Source organism: Sturnira hondurensis, unplaced genomic scaffold (genome assembly GCF_014824575.4).
Source record: "Sturnira hondurensis isolate 20B ecotype Veracruz unplaced genomic scaffold, ASM1482457v3 Scaffold0020237, whole genome shotgun sequence".
Lineage (NCBI taxonomy): Eukaryota > Metazoa > Chordata > Mammalia > Chiroptera > Phyllostomidae > Sturnira > Sturnira hondurensis.
Genome location: NW_028092868.1, coordinates 6,622,582 through 6,640,530, shown reverse-complemented (window position 1 = coordinate 6,640,530; position 17,949 = coordinate 6,622,582). Strand labels below are relative to the sequence as shown.

Sequence of the window (17,949 nt, the reverse complement as noted above, 5' to 3'; positions counted from 1 at the left end):
CCTTTGACTCTAAAATACGCATTTCTTCCCTGTCTCTCCTTACCATTTCTTTCCATTTTTTCATGCCTCCTGGGACTATCTCAGTCCTACCAATGACAATCAGAGGTTTTATTTACCTTAGCAAAAGAGGCCCGAAGAGATCTCTTCAGCACTGACCGTGTGCTGAACAGAGGGCTGGACAGAGTTTTAAGAGATGAGTGACAGGTCCTTGTCCTTGTGCAGTTTGTGGTTCAGGTGGAGGAGGCAGACACGTTACATGTGTCTGGAATAAAATACCGTGGTGTCAGGGTGATGCTGAGGATTGGGCTTTATGGCAGCTCCTCAGAGGGGTTCAGAGGGTCAGAAAGGTGTATGGAAGGAGCCACTGAGCTGCATCTGGAAGGCAGGTAGGGGCTGGGCTGGGCAGTGTTCCCAGCGCAGGCAGAAACGTTCGCGGTGGGGGAATCAACTCTGAGCAGCTTCCTATCGCCCGAGCCCAGGGCTCTAACTTCCTTCCCAGTCAGTTCCCAGAGGCAGGGTTTGCTTTGAGAAACAGCTATTTATAGTGTGTGCCTTTTTCCTTCCGATCCTGCGGTAAGGTGGCAGTGGTGCCCCCTTGTGGAAGGAAGGAGCGGTCACGAACCTGTCTCGCTGAGCACAGCCTGGGCCCGGGACACCTAGGTCTGCTTCTCCACCACGATGCACTTAAACGTTTGCTTATTGTATGGATCTTCTCGCACTTCATTTAGAGGGACGTAAAGCTCTCCCTGCTGAGTTAGACGTTCTTGCTTCCTGAGAAACCGTTGGTTTTACTCTCACTGTTTACTATACCTTGCATTTATATTATGCACTCCTTTTTTGTTTTGGTTTTGTTTTAAATATGCTTGGGCTGAACGCTGCACTGGACTCATTTTTAATAGCTTTGGGTGTTAGTGACGTCTCTACACACACACACACAGCAGACTCTTCCAGTCTGGAGCCAAAGGAACCTAAATGGAAAACCAAGTGTCAAGCTCAGGTGGAAGCATCTGAGGCCCTTGGAAGCATCTTTGTGACGCTCTAGGGAGCATCCTAGACCACGGTTGTTGCTCCTGCGCTCCCCACACAAGCGAGGTGGACCCTCCCCGCGTCTTGGGAAGACCATTTTCCTTCGAGATTGGGGGGAGTTCTAGGACAGGCCTCCCTTCCTTTCACCTGTGTACTGTGACCACCTCGCTTGACCCCTGACCTGTAAATAGAGACGTCAGTTTTAACCTGGGCTCTTCTTTAAGCACAGATGACAAATGAATCCTCAACGTTTGTAAAATCTCAAGAGAAATTCAGCATTTACCTTTGATCATTCCAGGGCAGAAAGTGTTCCTTTATCTAGACTGGGGTTAGATCAACTCCGTGGTTGAAACAACACAGCTGCGATCTTCTGCTGAACAAAAACCCTCACGGGTCATCACATATTAGGAAAAAGAGGGAAATGCATTAATAATTAAATGCAGTTTGTTTGGATGAGTACAATTTTCTAAAGCGTGGGGCTGAGAGAGAATAGGTACAAAAGAATTTCTTGATGAAACGGTTGGTGATCCCTACCTGGAGGGTCTCTTCTCCTCTCTGAGTTTTAACTTGTTTTCTGTTCTCATTTTTAGTGAGGAGAAAGAATTAGAAAATACAAAGGGGTGTTGCGAAAAATTGCTTTTTAAAATCTTTGGAGAAGTCCTTTGACTTTTCCTTCAGCCCCCGACCCGGCCGCTGCCTTTGCCCTCCCGCGCCCTCAGCGCTGAGCTTCCTCCCTGTTCTGTGGCCCCACAGGCAAGATCGACAGCCTGCTCTCCCCAGACCTCATCGACGGCGTGCTCACCAGGATGGTCCTGGTCAACGCCCTGTATTTTAAGGGTTTGTGGAAATCACGGTTTCGCCCTGAGAACACCAAGAAGCGTCCGTTCGTGGCAGCTGACGGGAAGTCCTACCAAGTGCCGATGCTGGCCCAGCTCTCTCTGTTCCGGAGCGGTAAGTGCACACGTGCGAGCCCCGCTCTGCCAGAAGCGCCGGCCGCAGAGCAGTGAAAGCGCTCCGTGAGCGCTTTCACCGAGTTCAAGAGCAAGCCTGCCTTTTATTCTTATTTTTTGAAAGAGCAAGGGAGGGGAGGGCAGGATTTAAAAAAGAAAAAAATAGCTCAGGGTACTCTTTGTATTATTTGTGAAGGTCGTGTATCAACATGTAATACACAGAGGCCTTTTAGATGGAAAATTTAAAGAGAAAAGGGTAATATACGAAGTTAGTGTACATGGGCATTAAACATATAACAGCGTTATCAACTCCTCATTGGCTATCTTACATTACCAAATTAAAAATAAGCAAAAATTACTGCTGGCTAGTGTGGTCCAGTGGATTAGGCACTGGCCTACGAACCAAAGAGTTGCCAGTTTGATTCCCTCCCAGTCAGGGCACATGCCGGGATTGTGGGACAGTTACCTGGTGGGGGACTCATGAGAAGCAACCACACACTGATGTTTCTTTCCCTCTCTTTCTCCCTCCCTTCCCCTCTCTCTAAAAATAAATACATTTTTATTTAAAAAAAAAAGCAAAAGTTAGATTTTCATTTGTGAATTTAGCAAAAATTATGAAGATGGAGAAAGCCCACAGCGGTGGCTCTGGGCAGGGGATGTGGGCGCCCCGAGCACGGTCGGTGGCAGGGAGCGGTGGTCCAGAGGACTTTCTAGAGCCCTTGCCCTGGCAGTCCCTCGCCGAGGAGTGGACACCCTAAAGATAGTCACACACTAGCCAACAAGTGCCAGCCAGGTACAGACACCTAGTGGAGCCCATGCGATAGTTAGCTTTAGTTTTGTATAAGGATTGTGATACATGTCTGGTTTCAGAGAGCGAATGATAGAACAACAGAGGCCGATTCATCTCATTTAAGTAAGATCTTTGCTCTGTATTCGTACATCTGTAGAAATCCGTGTTGGAGGATGTTCAATTCCATGTTAACAGTGGTGGTTTTTCTATATTTCAATTAGCAATTTTCAAAAATGTGTGTTCATTTTGCAGTCGGGAAAAACGCGCGACCCCTCTCTGCCGTCATCGCCGCACCATAGATCACAAAGGTTGCTTTTTAAACCTGGTTTCATTGAAGCGTCTTTGGTCCAACTGAAGCTGCTCTTCTTTCTACTTTATGAGTTCTCCTTGATGTCTCCAGGCTGGGCCCGGGCCCGGGAGTCCCAGGCGTTTCCTTTGCACACTCAGCATTTGCCCAGCCGCTCTCCAGCTGCCCTGTTCTTTGAATTAAGGAGTGACTCACGAGAGGGACAAATAAACAAAGTCCCTTCCCTTCTTCCTTGTCATGCGTAAACCTTCCTAGTAAAATTTTGCCACTCACTTGATAAATTTTTCAAAAAGATAATATATATTTAAAAACCCTGCAGAAACATACTGCGAGAAGCCACCGAGAATAATAAAAGGCTCTTCTGCCCCGAAGTCACTCGCTGTTGGCGGAACACCAACGGGGCCGTTTCTTTCTATCTTTGTGCCCGCTCTGCATTCTGACAACATTAAAAGCAAGGAGGGCTCATTTACTGTACGTTTTTATTGCTGGGGGAAAAAAAAACCAAACAAATAAGTTAGTAGTCCAAGATGAAAAGGCAAGGAATTCTGCAGGCATTCCCATGAAAGATTCAAAAGATTGTATTTCCAGGAACGGCTGTTAACGTGCTTCCTAAGTGTGTAAGTCATTCCCTGAGAGGAAGCTCTGCCACCCAGAAGTGTTTCAGTTCAGTACTCCTTTGTCCAAGGACGTGTGTGTTTTACAGAAAGTGGTGTACAAGTACATTCCTGTTATCAGGGGTTCATGCTCTGTACAGCTTCCGTGGTGGACCTCTTCCCTCCCTGATCTACGCCCTCCCCTCTCCACCCTGTCCTGAGCCCCAGGGGCTCCACCCGTGGGCTCCTTTGCCCCCAGGCTTCCTGCAGGGTTGGCTAGTGGGACAAACCAGCAGGTGACAGGGATAAGGGAGGAGAGAGGGGTTAGGCCCCGGACTTCCCTGCCCTCTCGGCAGTCACCAGAGCCCTGCATCTCTCCACCAATGTCTTACTTAGCTTCTGCAGGCAGGGCAAAACCAAAAGTTCTGGGTCACCTCGCATGCTCCCACCCCTCCCAGCCCAAGTCTGATCAGGGTGTCCCACCACTTGTAGCCCAGGGTGCTGCCCCAAATGGTTTCTCTGTACTCTGCCCATGCTTTAGAAGCAGTCCCTCCATCAAACCACTTTTCGAGGAAAGACGGGGCAGGTTTGGCCTGTCACATGGCCACCACGACCAGCCTGGCTCAGGGCTTGGCAGTCCCGGTGAGGCCTAGCTCCAGCCCACGCACACAGCCCCTGGTCACCAAGCCTCTCTGTTCTTGGTCACTTGGCAGAAACGTCACCATCCCATTTATCATCAGTCTTTCTGTCTTTTTCCCCAAGATGTCCTCAAGGCCTCTGAGAAGATTCACTTAGTAACCTTAAGGAGGAGGACAGACAGTGAAGAGGAGGGGAAACCCTTCTCACCTCTGTCCTGTAAAGTAGAAACGCTTTAAGGAAAGACATTTTCCTGTTTAGAAAGCCTGAAAATCTGTTTTTTAGTAGAAGTATATTCCACGCTTATTGCAAAATCCTCAAATATAACATATATAAGGCAGAAAGCAAATGTCCCTTATTATTCCATTTCTAGCATAAAAGCCCGTACTAAGTGCTAGGCATGGCATTTGAGATCTTTTCCATGGGTGTATAAAACATGCCCAAGAGGCTTTTCTGCATGCATAGGATTACACCGTCATGTCTGTTCTACAGTCTGCTTTCTTCATTAGACAGTGTGTCTTGTAAAATTTTGAATGTCAGTTCCGATGGATCTACATGATCCATTTATCAGCTGCCTTCCCCTCCACGGTGTAGATGCATCCCAGCTCCCTGGGGGCAGCCTCAAGTTTTCCCTGTACCAAACAGCACCGTGGTGCCCACACCTGTACACAAAGGGGTAGGCACCTGCGTCAGGACTTCTAAAGGTAGTGTCCTTGAATAGCATCGCTGAGTCAAAGTAGTTGCAAACTTTTCATCCTTATGATTATGAATTTAGATGTAAAGTTTGGGGGTTTTTTTAGAGACCACACAGAATTCCAGAAATACATGTGCATGTTTGCGTGTGTGTCAGTATATTTCTACATTCCGCTCTCCTCTGTGCTTCCCACCCAGACCTACCTATTCATTTTACTTCCCTGTTTGGTTGTCCAGGAAGCTCTAGTTCCACAGGGAAATGCATTGTTGCACTCAGTCACCTGCTTCTCTGCCCAGTGCTCAGCACAGGGCACCCGCACTCACCCGGCGGCTCAAACCGTCTGCCCTCCCGGTCCACTCCCCCCAGATGCCCTCTGCTCCAGCCTGAAGACAGACCACAGGCAGTGGAGCTGTCTCTTGTGTTTTTTAAATGTGTATTTCAGTATCTACTGAAGTATAGCCGGAATAGTTCCTTAAGAGATCAGGGAATCCATTCGGTTACTTGTAGTAGAAAGTGATTAGAGGAACGTTCATTCATCCAGCTTTCCTGATAGTAAATACTTGACATACAGGTCCAGCCATGGCTGGTGTGGCTCAGTGGACTGAATGCTGGCTTGCAAACTGAAAGGCCACTGGTTTGATTCCCAGTCAGGGCACATGCCTGGGTTGCAAGGCCGGGTCCCCAGTTAGGGGCATGTGAGAGGCAACCAATCGATGTATCTCTCATGTGTCTGGTGTTTTTCTCTCTCTTTTTCTCCCTCCTTTCCCCTGTCTCTAAAAATAAATAAAAATCTTCAAAAAAATACAGGGTCTGACAGAAGTAATACCTGCTTGAGTGTGGTTGGTAATGTAATAATATGGGTGTAATATTTTACAGTTTCAATTTAAACATTTCACCTAAAAGGTCATATGGTGTGCTTGAGTGTGATACTGTTATGTTACAGGAGTACATGCTTATGATTTTGTGATAAAAAAGTGGTGTAATTTGTGCTGGGCCTTGTCATCTCTCTGACGTTACAGGCTGATAAGTAATCTTAGCATTTCGTCCAGCCCAGTTACCACTTCCTCCCTTACAGGACTCACAATAGGAATTGGAGTATTTTAGGGAGCTTTCCAAAAAGCTGGCTCAGCCCAAAAGCGCCACTGACGAAAAGTTCTAAATCTTCTCTCAGTTTTTAATATTTGATTCTCTGCCTTTTGTTTCTCATTAACGGCTTTGTTGGTCACCGTTCACCCAAGAGCAAAGGCTCCTTTCCCCCTTTGCACGTCTTCCCTTCTCTTCCGAATGAACAAGGCTGCTGTATCCTCTGAATTGTCCTCATTTAGGCACACTCAGGCTGCCTCCCGCAGGACACAGAATGCAGGGCCTCGGGCAGGACGCTTGGAAGGGAGGCAGTCTGGGACTCTGACGGGCTCTCCCCCTGGACGCCAGCTTCCCAAACACCCTTTCCTTCTCTGCTGTGGTCTGCCCAGGCCCTGTGCTCACCTGCAGCTCATGGAGTTTCTCTTGGTGGGTTGACTCTGGGTTTCAACAGTTTGAGCAGTGACCGAATACTCAAGAAGTGAAGCGTTTCACCAGGTTTCTGCCATCCGGAGGCGAAAGCCACACCTGTGGCTCCTGGGCTGATGTGTGTTCTCAGTTAGTTTGGACAGTTTTGTAACGTGGGTGCTGTTAACCCCTTGTACAGATGCATAAACTAAGACTCGGAGTGACGGAATTTGCCCAAGTCCCCAAGAGAGTGTATTTCAGAGCCAGGATTTGAATCCAGGTTTTATAACTCCAGGTNTGGTCACCGTTCACCCAAAAGCAAAGGCTCCTTTCCCCCTTTGCACGTCTTCCCTTCTCTTCCGAATGAACGAGGCTACTGTATTCTCTGAATTGTCCTTATTAAGGCACACTCAGGCTGTCTCCCGCAGGACGTAGAATGCAGGGCCTCGGGCAGGACGCTTGGAAGGGAGGCAGTCTGGGACTCTGACGGGCTCTCCCCCTGGACGCCAGCTTCCCAAACACCCTTTCCTTCCCTGCTGTGTTCTGCCCAGGCCCTGTGCTCACCTGCAGCTCATGGAGTTTCTCTTGGTGGGTTGACTCTGGGTTTCAACAGTTTGAGCAGTGACCGAATACTCAAGAAGTGAAGCGTGTCACCAGGTTTCTGCCATCCGGAGGCGAAAGCCACACCTGTGGCTCCTGGGCTGATGTGTGTTCTCAGTTAGTTTGGACAGTTTTGTAATGTGGGTGCTGTTAACCCATTGTACAGATGCATAAACTAAGACCCGGAGTGACGGAATTTGCCCAAGTCCCCAGAGTGCATTTCAGAGCCAGGATTTGAATCCAGGTTTTATAACTCCAGGTCTCGTGTCTTTGACCTTTGCACTTGCTGTCCATAAGATGACACTGTGAAAGTCGACACAGTTCTTTAGTGACGGAGTGGAAGGAGAGAACAGGTGTCATTTTGTCTCCTGGCCCCTCGAGCCACCCAGTAAAGATAAGCAGGGAGGGGTATGCTCTGAGGCATCCTGGCTGACGTTTGCCATCAGCTCCTGACATCAGAGGCAGACGTGGGCCAGGGAGAAGTGAATCACTGGGCAGAAGAGAGTGACCGGATGCCAAGTCTCCAGTCGAGGCTGGATTAACTGGAAGAAGTAGAGGCTGTCTCCCTCCTTGAACACCCTCAGCTCATAAGTTTTTATTATTCATGACCCCATTTCTTTTCTGAACGTTAAGCACTTCAGGAAGTGGCTAATGACTGCCTCCAGGTTCTCATTTCACGCCCTAGAGTAATCGTTTATAACTACTTCCCAAGTTTCGCGGTTTCTAAAAATTACCTCTGCCAGAGTAGGGACCTAATGTTTTCTTTGAGGATTAAAGGGCTTATTAGGAAGTCATTTTTTTTTCTCTCACTTTCCATTGATGTTTCAGTTTCTGCTGAGACCATTGTGTGGAGCGGAAGTAGGGATGAAGGGTCTGTATTCTTTCATAAGCCCATCGGCAGTGTCATCCCGTAGTGCCCAACATTCTAATTGCTTCGCCGTTTTCATTGTATTTTACAGCCAAAAGTGTTTGTTATGTAACAAAGACAAAGTTCACTCTCTCTCTCCCTCCCCACCCCCACCTGTGGAGACCTGGCTTCTGGATGTTACCTGTCTCAGGTGCGGTGATTGGCAAAGATCGTCATCCCCAAAGAAGAGACAGTGAAAATCAGGAGAGAAATTGCTTTCTCATTTCTCCCTTCCTTCTCTCTCCCACCTAGAATGTGGTGTCCTTCTAGGTCACTGAGAGGAGGAGGAAGAAGAGCTCAGGGCCGCCCACAACAGGCCAGGCCTTGCTAAGCCCCTCACATGTCTTTTTCTCATTTACTCGTCTCAACAGCCCTATTAGGGACACACTGTTAACGTCTCCCACACCTCCATCCTCTATGCTGGGAGGCGCCCAGAGGTTAAATAACCACACCAAGGTCACCGGGTTCTTCTTAGAAAGTTTGCTGGGTGTTTAATAAAACTTTTCAGCAATCTCCCATGAGTCCAGAAGTGCTGCTTTCCCATTTACCTCATTTGTTGCCGTAACTCGGTCATTATGAGCTGCACATAAAGATTTCATGGGATCCTGAGGAGTTAGGAACCACTTTGGGCCCTGCCCCCCATGAGCCGTGCTGCTCGGTTGCTACATGTCTTCAGTATTTTACATGGGATAAAAGGGGTATAAGATCCAGTTAGTTTGGGAGACCTGGGGGTAACTAGAGTTAAACAGCTCTCATTCAGAATATCTCAGAGCCTTTATAATATTGACATTGCAGTTTCTACAGTAAGAGTCAAGGACCCAGCACCTCCTGGATTTGCTGGGCTATGGAACCCAGTTTGCCGAGAATCTTGCAAATTGCATGTTTCCTAGACGGCATTTTGACAAATGCTGGTTTGAATCATTCTTGGGTTTTTATTCATCAGAACAAGTACCATGAAGTATCTAAGAGCCTTAATGATAGTTAATGGCCTGAATGAAGAGTGCGCAGGGCGTCAGCATAGTGAAGTAGGCAGGCGGTCTTTGGCACCAGCTGCAGCGAGCCCGAGTTCCGGAACTCTTAGCCGGGTGTCCGTCGGCAAGTTATGTAATTTCTCTAACTGCAGCTTTGTCAACAGTAGCATAGACGGCTTCTGCCTCCCTCAGGGGGCACTGTGGATTGGAAACGTGTTGAAGCGGCTGATATGGGCCTGGCACGGAGTGGGCCCTAGACAGGGGAAGCTGCTTGTATCCGCCCCGCCCCTCGCCTCCTCTCCTGCGTACACACGGAGGCTGGGCCGGAGAAGCCTTGTACCGCAGCTCAAATTCATCCCTTCATGCCGATGATGAGGGTCAAGTTCTCACAAAGCATTGTGTGCTACGTGCCTTATGATCCAGTTCAGTTCTTCTCCACGGAATTCATGTAATTTTAGTGCCGCCCAAAGGCACACAGTCACAACATAGGGAAACTGAAGAAAGGCAAATGTTTACCGGGGAGGGAAGAAACAGTTGTCCTGACCCTGGTCTCCCGAGGAAGCTAATTTTGGGAGAGGGAAGTTCTCACGCTGCACTGATCTCTTCCCTCTGAAGACCCCCGGTGATCAGCAGTCACTCACACCACGTTCTGCGCCTGTCAGGGACACGCTGAACCTGCCTCTGCTTTCTCCAGGGTCGGCGAGCACGCCCAGCGGCCTGTGGTACAACTTCATCGAGCTGCCCTACCACGGAGAGAGCATCAGCATGCTGATCGCGCTGCCCAGCGAGGGCTCCACCCCGCTCTCCGCCATCATCCCGCACATCAACACCAAGACCGTCGACAGCTGGACCAGCATGATGGTGCCCAAGAGGGTGCAGGTCGTCCTGCCCAAGTAAGTGGCTCCTTCCCCTGCGGGAGGGAACGACGGGAGTGCTCAGTCCTTGGCAGTGATCGCGCGTCTGCACCAGACAACACGGGGCGAAGCCCGTTCTGTGGTGCAGCATCCGCAGGGCAGGAATGCAAGGCCGTGCTCCTGGGGAGGTGTGTCGCCATCCCTGCGCCTCTGTGTATCCCCGTGGCAGGCTGATGGCCGTAGAGAGGGCGGCCGGCCTCTGGCAGCCACAAACCCATGAGCTCGCAACACCCCGCCTTCTGTTCAAAGACTGGAAAACACGTGCATGCCATCACAGTCGTGTGATGGAAGTACAGTGCAGTTGAGTCCGGTTCGGTTTTTGTGATAAGGAGCTTCATCGCAGTGATTTAAGTTTTAGCTGGAAGTGGCTCAAGACCGAGGTCCAAAAGCTAGGAAATACGGCCAAACTTCAGTTCTTGAACGTCTCCCATCTGGAAAAATTTGGTTCTCGAAAAGCCTTCTGGAACAATTGAGATCAAGAACCGAGGTTCCACTGTATTTTGAAACTACCAGGCAGAATTGGCACATTAGAGGCTAGGGGGAGTTTTTCCCCTGCACCCTGGGAGTATAAGCTAGATGGAATTTGAGCTGTTAAGACTTGAATCCAAGGGGGAAATAATCCAAGATTCTATCTGAATCCTCATTTCTAGCAGGTCAGAGCACGCTTTGCCCAGACCGGTGAAGGAGGACCCTTTTTTATGACCTTTCTCACATGAGTGTCTGGCCCGTCTCTAGGGCTTGTTTAACCACCCAGACCTCGGTGGTGTGGGGATGGTACCTTCCAGTGCTAACAGCTGTTCATTTCCAGTCACCGAGTTAAAGAATCAGAGAAGCACATTGATAATAAGTATTAGTAACCCTCCCAACATTATTCTTTGTTATAAAATAAGCCTTTACATAGGTAGTACTCGATATCATTGAATCAGATGCTGACCTCGTGGGTGAATGACAATTATAATGGCACATCACCATCGCAGCGCATCTGTGATGAGAATCTGTTCACCTGTCCTGTTGCTCTCCCACAGGATGTGGTCTATGGCCAATTTTTCTCTCATTTGAACAGTAAGAGCTTTCAGAATGCCACCATGTACTAGTAGGAAGGTATCTCCTCTCTTTGGACCATCCCTGTCCCAGTGAGGATGGTGGTTCTTAGAGCAGCCAAGGTGATAGCTCTTTGGTTGGACGTGGGGGACAACTGTAGGCAACGCAGAGTGCGGACCCTGGTCAACACCCCCCGTCTCCCTGTCAGTACAAGGGAAGGTGCTTCTGTGGATCCTTCCGAGCCTGGAGCAGGGGGCCTGGTGCACAGGAGGGTAGGGTAGGCCCTACTTGCTGTCACTCCATGTGTTTCTAATGCCAGCTAAGGGTTGTGGGGGCGAGTTGTTCTCTGCTTAGCCTGGAATCAGCATTCGCAACACAGTGAATTTGTTTAGATTGGTGCTCAGGGCTTGCTTAGAAAAGTGTCTGTAAACATTTCGCCCTGGCTCTGATCACATCATCTATCGTCTAGTGACTTTCCCTGTTTCCTGCCTCTGTGCTAGGTTCACGGCCAGCGCACACACGGATCTGAAGGAGCCACTGAAAGTGCTTGGCATCACCGAGATGTTTGATCCGTCAAAGGCAAATTTTGCAAAGATAACAAGTACGTTCAGTTTAAAACTCATTCTTAAACTTGGAGACTGTGTTGCAGACTGAGCCTCTGATTTGTTCAGGAAAAAAAAAAAAGGACACAGTTAGGAATGCGTTGCCCTCCTAAAACTCTCCTGGTGTCATTTGACATATTGTTCAGTGATGTGATTGAGCCATAATCACTGCCTGCTAGTGAATGCCTGAGTGCTCCTCCTGGGAATAAACTTGACCCCCTGGGGGAACTGCAGCTCCGTGGATGCTCTGATAGTCTCCCCCTGTTAGCCAAGCACCGCTCCCCATTCGTTTGGTGGCGTGCCCATCCCCTGGGAGCTTGTTTGAAATGCACGATGTTGAATCTGACCCAAACCTACTGAATCAGAATCTTCACTTTACCGAACTCTTCAGCCCAATAACATTCGAGAAGCACTATTTGAAGCTGCACGTCCTCCTTCAGGGTTATCCCTGGGTAGCCTCAATGCTACAGGGTGTCCCCAGGAGTTCACAGGTGTCCGGAGGGATGACCAGGTGCCCCAAATTCTCCTGAGACATTCTGTTTAACCCTGCAGGTGACTTGGGACCTGCAAAGGTGCCTCTCTCTCACCATCAGTCATATTAGAGCCAGGCATCAATGTGGATTATTTAAAACCAGATGATGAATGTGGGGTGGTAAACACACAATACAATATACTGTGAATGGATTATAGAATTATACACTTGAGAACTATATAATTTTATTAACTCATCACCCTGGTAAATTTAAAAAGTAAAATAAAATAAAACCAGATGATATAGAAAGCCTTGTCTCCTTTTGCATCCAGACCCCTGACTAGGCAAGGCTGACATTGACCCCCATTTGCACTGTCCCTGAAAGCTGCCCCCCGTGGGTCTTGCTGGGATAGAAAGAATTTGCTGAGAAGGAAAATGAATTCACCAGGAAGTTCCAGGGACAAAACTGCGTTTCTGAGTCTGGCCCTCACAACAGTCTAAACTCTCCTCATACTTGGCCCTCTTCTCTCTAACACGCCCATGGGAGGAAAAAGCCAGCATTGACTCTACCACTAACTGGCCATGCGATTTGAGGGCAGATTTTTTTAACGCTCTGGGCCTCAGTTTCCCCTTCTATAAATACCATCTGAAGTCCTTCCTGGCTCTGACATCATGCAAATGAAAAATAATGTGGCCTTGTTGCTTCTGGAAAGCTGGGCTTCCCTTTCAACGCTCTGCTGGTTTTTTGTGTTTTTTTTTTTTTTTTAAATAAAATGCTTAGTGATCAGAGTTGAATTGCCAGAGGCACTAACGTTTTTGGAGTCTGGGACTCCCTCTCCATAAGTGACATCACAGTTCACATGGCAGATACTGTTGTGACAGTCATCCCACAGCCTTTAATCACCGAGACTGAAAGAGGTCACTTCTCTGACTGCTTTTGAGAATTGGAATTTGCCACAGCTGAGGTTCCTTTTCCAGCTAAACAGATGGTCTGTGTATCAAACAAATGCTGTTTTTGTCTTTTATTTTCTGGAAACAGGGTCAGAAAACCTTCATATTTCTCACATCTTGCAAAAAGCGAAAATTGAAGTCAGTGAAGATGGAACCAAAGCTTCAGCAGTAACGAGTAAGCCGGCGGCTGTGGCTGGGCGGGATCTGGGGCAGGATCTGGGGCGGGATCTGGGGCGGGATCTGGGGCAGGATCTGGGGCAGGATCTGGGGCAGGGGGCAAGCTCACTGTTGACTTGACTGTTGCCAGGCCCTGCCTGTCAGGTCCTGTGGGCAACTGTAAGAGCCAGTGGGGAATTGTGACGAATGCGGGACCTGTGTCCATGAAGCTCAGGGTCTGTTTGATGAAGGGAAGCACTTCAGTGAGAGAAATTCCTGTAGGACAAGCGTCAACAAATTTCTTCTGTAAAGAGTGAAACTATGTATATTCAGCTTTGTGGGCCTTAGTGTCCCCAGAGCAGCTCTCAACTTCACCATTGTGGTGACAGAGCAGTGCAGATGCTACAAGCGGATGGGCGTGGCCGTTTATATAAAACTTGGTAGGAACAGGACCCTGCACTTGGCCTGGCTCTGCAATGTGCTGAGCCTTGCTCTCAGAAGGATAGAGCGTCCTCTGGCTTCTTGTTGGCAGAAAAGACCAATCTTCAGATTGAAACATAAAATGATAACACTTACTAATAGGAAAATGGTCGACCAGGTCCATCCAAAGTGAAGAATTAGCATGCAGCTGTTGAATTCTTTATAATTTGAACATCCACATCTGTGTTCTCCTTCACGGCTTATATAGTGGGGAAAATGGAACAATCTCAGGTTGCCTTTTTCCTGCACCCTAATTACCCACATGAGATCGCCTGAATAGATACGACCAAGCTTTGCCAGCTCATAAAGTGAATAACATCCCAGCTACACTTGTAACTGGGTCAAGTAATTCTGATCATTGAAAGGTACACCCACACTGGATACTTGATTGCCTTTCTAAAATAAACATTTAAGATTCCTTTAAAATAGCATTTAAAACACAGACCTAGAATAGGAGAGCGTGGAATTTTTGAGATGCCCCTTGTCTTTTGTAGGTTATAAGTGACACCTAAATTTTGCCAAAGTTATTGGCCAATGTTGCCAACTGGCTACGTGATTTTCAGGGCCCTACACAAAATGAAAATGTGCATCCCCTTGTTCAAAACTGGTGAAGAATTTCAAGGTGGCAACCGAGGATCACTAAACCAAGCGCGGGGGCCTTGAGAGTGTGGGGCCCTGTGCAACGGCCTGGGCCACACTGCTCTAAGCCCAGGCTTGCTGTGTTCATCTTCTCCGGCTGCAATGGCAGACTGGGTGCCTTAACAACAGAAATCTATTTCTCACACTTCTGGAGGCTGAAGTCCAAAATCAAGGTATTGGCAGGGTGTCTTCAGTCCTCTCTCCTTAGCTTGCAGCGGCCACCTCTCACTGAGTCTTCCTATGGCCTTTTCTCCATGTGCGTACACCCCTGGTGTCTCTTTCTCTTATAAGGACACCACTGATTGGATGAGAGCCCCGCCTTCATGACCTCATTTAAATAAATACCTCCTTCAAGGCCCTCTGTCCAAATGCAGCACATGGGGGATTAGGGTTTAAACATACAAATTTGGAGGGGATGCAGCCTCGTCTACGACACCTACTAACTCCTGAGGCGTTTTTGTTACCCCGGGGTTGAGTGGTTTACCCCAGCACAGCCGCGGATGTTTCCTTTGGAACATCCAGCCCGAGTCATTAATGCTTTCCGGGCTTGGAACAAGAGGAGGGGTCACTGCAGCAAGCACGGGGCAGTTATGCCTGGCACCACCTTCCTGCAAGGCCTTCTCGCAGGCTTATTAAAATCAGGCCACTGTTGGTCAGCATGGCAGAGTAAGCATGTCTAAGAGCATAAACGGAAGAAGTTTGCTTTCCACATCCAACGCCCGCACCGGATGAGCGGAACGACACGGCTGGCCCCGGATGAGAGGTCCGTGTTGCCACCGGGAGGGAAACCTAGACCGTGCCAGACGAAGAAGCACAGTCGCAGTGGCTGAACGCAAAGCTGGGCCCTGAGACACTGAAGGGGTTTGGGGAGGCTGCGGAGTCCAGCTGCCACCATGGGGAAGGTGGCTGGAATAAGCAAAACCCAGCCAGGGCTGAGAGGGAGTGTGCACTGGGTGTTCACGAAGAGGCGAACACCCTGCCGAGAGCTGTGACGGGACTGTGTCATTTAATCCTCATAAAAACCCGACAAGGGCTAAGTCTTGGTGTGAAACAAGATGGTGCTTGTGTAGACTAGAAGAGATGGTAACAGTACAGGGCCTGGCCCACGGCGGGTGTTCAGTACATGGTGGCCAGCGGGCCTGCTGTTAAGCGTGTCGTCAAATATCAGCCACCTGGCCGGCCGCGTGTCTGACATACAGCTTCCTTTTCCCCCCACAGCTGCGATTCTGATTGCAAGGTCGTCTCCTCCCTGGTTCATCGTGGACAGACCTTTTCTGTTTTTCATCCGACACAATCCTACAGGTAAGCGATCCTCCCCGTCCACCGGTCACGCACTGTAAGAGCTCGGGAAGGTAGATGGCCGCTGGGGTTCAGTCCTGTGGTGCTGCTTTCCGCCTGTCTCCCATGTGACAGCTGTCGTGAACACCTCAAGTGGCGGAACCGCACACCTCGGAGAGAGAGGAAAACCAGGCTCTTTACTAAGTAAGGGTGGTGGAATCATTGAAACGGGGACAAGATTTTGTATGTGTGTTGTTTCATTTTGTTTTGTTTTAACATAGCGAGAGCTCTGCAACCCTTTGGGGCACTCTCAACATCTGTTGATTTTTTAAAAATAAATGCAGTAGTTAAATTGTATAAGAAGCTGGATGTCCTCAACCTTCGTAAGCCCACCCTCTGGTTATGAGTTGAGGTTTGTTAATTCAGTCAGTCTTGGCACTGGGAGTCATTGGTTCAAACTTCAGCTCCATCTTCAAGGATAAGAATAGTTCCTACCCCTTAGTACAATTTTGAAGAATAAATAAAGATTGTCTTTGTGGAGCCATTGGCTTCTTGCTGGTACAGAGTAGAAACTAACACATTTCACTGTTTACTCTTTTTTAAAATTAATAATGTCAGCTACTGCCCTAGCTGGTGTGGCTCAGTGGATTGAGTGCCAGCCTGTGAACCAAAGGGTCGCTGGTTCAATTCCCAGTCAGGGCACATGCCTGGGTTGCAGGCCAGGTCCTCAGTAGGGGGTATGTGAAACGCAACCACGCATTGATATTTCTCCCCCTCTCTTTCTCCCTCCCTTCTCCTCTCTAAAAATAAATGAATAAAATCTTTAAAAAAAATAAATACTGTCAGCCACTTCCTTATCCTGGTGTCTCATTGCATGCTTAATGTCATAATTAGCGTGTGCCTAGACCAAACAGCCCACTGTGGGAGCCTCTACACACATGTGGCTCTTTCACTTTAACTTCTAATTAATTTACATGAAATATAATAAAAAATTCCATTTCCTAGTCACACTGGCCATATCTCAAGGGCTCGTTAGCCTCATGTGACTAGTGACTCCCATATTGGACCATGAGGATACAAACTCTTTCCATCACTGCAGAAAGTTCTGTTGAGAGCAGTAGGTGAACCTCAGCCCAGAACCTTCCTTTAAATATGCCTTTCATCCTGTTTCAAAAACGGTTTTTTATGGTTATGCCTCGTCTCCCCTGACTTTCCGTAGGTGCCTTCTTATTCATGGGGCAGATCAACAAACCCTGAGAAGGGATTTAGAAGAAGCCACGCAGAGCAAAAGCAAACCCAACTTCGCCGTGAAGAGAAAACTCCTGGCCTACATCTTTCATAGTTGTTTTACATATTTTGTACTTCACTTTCTTTTTCAAAACTAGTTCTTAAGAGCGGAGACTCCATGATGCAAGCGTTTCTATTCTGGGATGTGTTCAAGGGGGGGAGGGCAGGACGGCTGGGACACTGTACTGAGCAGTGAATAGGAAGGCTCCCAGGTGTTTAAAAGATTCCTTAAACTACTGAGCGGTTACTTAGGTAACAACCCTCTTGAGTATTTACTGTCCAGTTCAGGATTTTTGTTTTGTTCTGTTTATATGTATGGCTTTGCAGAAGAAATGTAATCGGTGTGACGAGGGGAAAAGACATTTTATGGTAGCTTTTACATTTCTATGAAAAAATATTATTGGCCTCCTTTAATTATTTTTGTTTTGTCTCATCCAGAGTCTTGATAGTAAGCATTCTCTGGGGTGCGGGGGTAGGAATAGTGAAATCTTTAGCCTCTGTGTGTTTTTGATGTGGTTGTCTTCATGTTGTTTTATATATTGCATGTATTCACTAAAATAAAGTTTTAAAAACTAATGTCTTGCTAGACAAGGTTTGCTGTTGTGCAGTGTGCCTGTCGCTACTGGTCTGTATTCTCTGGATTTGCATTTTTTTGGTATTTTGTACAAAGTAAAAATAAAGTGTTATGAGTAGTTAAAAAAAAAGGTATTTCTGTGCTATTTGAAAATACAACACAAGAAACAGCCTTTCTGTAAAGACTTCAACCTCTTCTGATAAAACTCCGCACTTCGGTAAGCTGTGGAAAACCCAAAGCCCGGGGCTTTTTTCCTCCGAACCTGACAATCGAATACTATTCTCTGCTCCACCCCTTCTCCGTTTGTAGATCACTTCGGAGAAATAACCATCTCGTTAAACCACCTCTCATCTCGGCAGCCTGTTCCCTCAAGTGAGGGCCCAGTATTGTCAGCAAAAGCAGGGTTTTTGTGGCCAAAGCAGAAAGAAGTGGCCGAGGACTAACAGACTGAGAATTGCAGTGGACGGTAAATGTGTCATTTGGTGACAGGCGAGTTTATTTTTTTTAATGACAAGCTTTTTTTTTTGAGAACTAATCACAACTCTAATGTTACCATTTTTTCTATTTGCCTGTTTCCCCCCCTACTAATTTCT

The 17,949-nt window shown here is 47.9% G+C and overlaps 1 protein-coding gene across 1 annotated transcript in view; it reads left to right on the top strand.

Moving 5' to 3' along the window:
• The window catches only part of SERPINE2 (serpin family E member 2), a 56,887-nt gene extending 39,429 nt beyond the window's left edge, over nucleotides 1-17,458 (top strand). Inside the window, exons 4-9 of the mRNA XM_037029228.1 lie at nucleotides 1,780-1,977; nucleotides 9,657-9,855; nucleotides 11,418-11,518; nucleotides 13,031-13,117; nucleotides 15,436-15,519; nucleotides 16,715-17,458. Coding sequence (XP_036885123.1) covers nucleotides 1,780-1,977; nucleotides 9,657-9,855; nucleotides 11,418-11,518; nucleotides 13,031-13,117; nucleotides 15,436-15,519; nucleotides 16,715-16,752 — 707 coding nt within the window. The 3' untranslated portion in view covers nucleotides 16,753-17,458. The remainder of the gene's footprint in view (nucleotides 1-1,779; nucleotides 1,978-9,656; nucleotides 9,856-11,417; nucleotides 11,519-13,030; nucleotides 13,118-15,435; nucleotides 15,520-16,714) is intronic.
• Nucleotides 17,459-17,949: the final 491 nt, after the last annotated feature.